Source organism: Egretta garzetta, unplaced genomic scaffold, assembly GCF_000687185.1.
Source record: "Egretta garzetta isolate BGI_Z169 unplaced genomic scaffold, ASM68718v1 scaffold497, whole genome shotgun sequence".
NCBI classification, from domain to species: Eukaryota; Metazoa; Chordata; class Aves; order Pelecaniformes; family Ardeidae; genus Egretta; species Egretta garzetta.
Genome location: NW_009260349.1, coordinates 483,032 through 485,572, shown reverse-complemented (window position 1 = coordinate 485,572; position 2,541 = coordinate 483,032). Strand labels below are relative to the sequence as shown.

Genomic DNA, 2,541 nt, shown 5'->3' with positions numbered 1-2,541 from the left:
GCACCACGGGGGCAGCAGGCCGCCACGAGCCTCTCCCTGCGCCCCCAGCACCCCACCTTGGGAGGCCACCCCCAGCAGAAGGGCAGCACTGCGGGCAAAGGGTGCATTTGCCCCGGAGGCGAGTGGCACCACTAGTTTCTGGGGTGCCCACGCCCCTGTGTGAACACACGAGCTGTGCCCCCCGTGTCCCGAAGATAATCCCCTAATCCTCTCCCGAGGTGAAAGGCAGGCTCCTGGGGCTGCTCCAGGAGGCCGAGGGGAGCGGGGTGGGATGGCGGCAGCAGGATTTCACCCGGTGGTCGCTGCAGCGAGCCCGCAGCGGGGGACTGCAGGAAGGCAGAGGCCAGGACGGCGCTCAGGCTTGGCTTAGACATCTGCAAGGAATGAGGGATTTACCCATTCCCTCGGCAAAGGCGTTCCCAATGGTAAATAATACGTTTGTGTGGAAGTTTGATTCATTTAATTCAAACACTGGTTAGATTCTCAGAGCTGCTGAGAAAATACCAGAGAAAAAGAAGCCAGCGATGACCTTCAGCAAATGCTTTGCTTCCTCGGGACCAAAATCAAACGTTATTCTTTCAAGTAAGACTTCCACCTGTAGCCCATCACAGCTGAAATACATAGAATCATAGAATCATAGAATGTTTAGGGTTGGAAGGGACCACTAGTGGTCATCTAGTCCAACCCCCCTGCAGTGAGCAGGGACACTGCTAACTAGATCAGATTGCTCAGAGCCCCATCCAACCTGGCCTTGAATGTTTCCAGGGATGGGGCCTCCACTACCTCTCTGGGCAACCTGTTCCAGTGTTTTACCACCCTCATTGTAAAAAATTTCTTCCTATACGACCTAATGGAAGATCTCAGAGGATAACAACAGCTCGTGCTTCAAGTAGAGACTGTACACTTAGAGAAAGGGAGGTACCAGGCCAAATGATACCACCCCCTCTCTTTCAGACCTGCAAAAGGGCTTCTGTGGCCCCAAGCCGATCTTTCCTCTTCCCAGCTGCACTATTTGGTCCAACAGACGATGCTACATCTCCTTATTCACCTTGTGCCAGTCTAAACATTTGCTCATCCCAACTGCTACATCCTTCCCCCAGCACAGAACATAATAAAGCACTCCCAAACTATCCATCTTCTAAATGATAAATGTTCCAAGTAATTTTTATTTAGAATACAAGAGAGAGGTACAAATGTATTTACACTGTGTACATATACAATCAAATAATATATAATATCAAAGTCTTGTAAATAATGTTTACATAAATATTTACAAAGTTAAAGTGACGGGGTTTTTTTCTGGAAGTAAAACACAGTTTGTGAGAACTTTATACATCTTAGACTTATAATTAATATTAGAATACCTTCTTTTAAGCTTTATGATACACAGCCCTCCTCTCGCATGTAGCAGGACTCCAGAGGGCGCTTAGAGTTGTCCTTGGGGACAGGGATGGCCCAGGGACGGGTTTTCTCTGTCCCCAGCGGGCAGTAGAAGTAACAGCCGAAATGTTTCCTTCACGGAAGCAATGGGGAAGCAATGGGGAAGCAATATTCCCGGAGCTGGAGCAGGCACAGCCTGGCAGGGCACAGGGTCGTCCCCCCCCCCAAAACCTGCCTGTGGATGGGCATTTCCAGCTGGCACATCGTGCTGGGGGCGTCCCCGTGGCACGCAGCCCATGCCCTCTGCCCACGGCATTGCTCGGAGGCGTCGGGCAAACCCCGACACATGGCTTGGGCTGGAGGAAGGCAGGCGAGGGGATTTGGGGAGGGAAACGCGACCATTTGCTAAATCATGGTTCCTGCAGAGGGAAACGTGTGCCTCGGAAAGAGCCACCAGGGCCAAAGCTGCCCCTGGGGTAAGCAGGCACAAACAGGGGGGGCCGCGACAGCGCCGTGCCAGCCTTTCAACGGGGCGTGTGTCTCTGCTGGATGCTCACTGGAGCAGAGGAGGAGGGATAAGAGCAGTTTTTCTTTCCATCAAATTATCTGTAAAGCCCAGGCGTGACTCATCCAGGCCCAGCTTTTGGGCTGCCCCAGCCCTCCCTCAGTGCACTGGCAAATCCACACAGGCCGTCCCACTGTGTCCCTTCGCCCCTCTCCCCCTGCCGCCCCCAGGGACCAGCAGCCCACCCTACACTGCATCTCCCCGGGGAGGATCCCGCGCGAGGCGGCTGCACCAGTGGCTTGCAGAGCTGGGGGGAAGCCCCCTCGCTCACCAAACAGCCTGTCAAACCCCACGCAAATGGCGATGCTCCGAAAAGAAACCAGCACCCCCGCTTCAACACACAAAGCAGCCCTGCCTCTGCCCCCCCCAGCTCTGCCAAGGGCCAACACCCCCCAGTTCATCGCATGTCTCAGCGCCAGTCTTTGCTGTCCAAAAACCCGCTGCCGCCCCAGGGCTTCACAGCACCATGGTGGGGATGTGATGGGCCAGGGAGGCAGGATGGGGCACGGGCAGGGCCGGCGAGTGGGCCTGCAGGGAGGCGTTGGGGGGCCGATGGCGGGCGCTTTTCTGGTGTGCCCGCAGCCCGGCGAGCTGGG

General features: G+C 55.3%; 1 protein-coding gene across 1 annotated transcript in view; it reads right to left on the bottom strand.

Annotated features, from left to right (window-relative positions):
* Window positions 1-2,401: 2,401 nt before the first annotated feature.
* Window positions 2,402-2,541, bottom strand: part of PRDM12 (PR/SET domain 12) — a 23,756-nt gene continuing 23,616 nt past the window's right edge. The window contains exon 5 of the mRNA XM_035898236.1: window positions 2,402-2,536. Coding sequence (XP_035754129.1) covers window positions 2,402-2,536 — 135 coding nt within the window. The remainder of the gene's footprint in view (window positions 2,537-2,541) is intronic.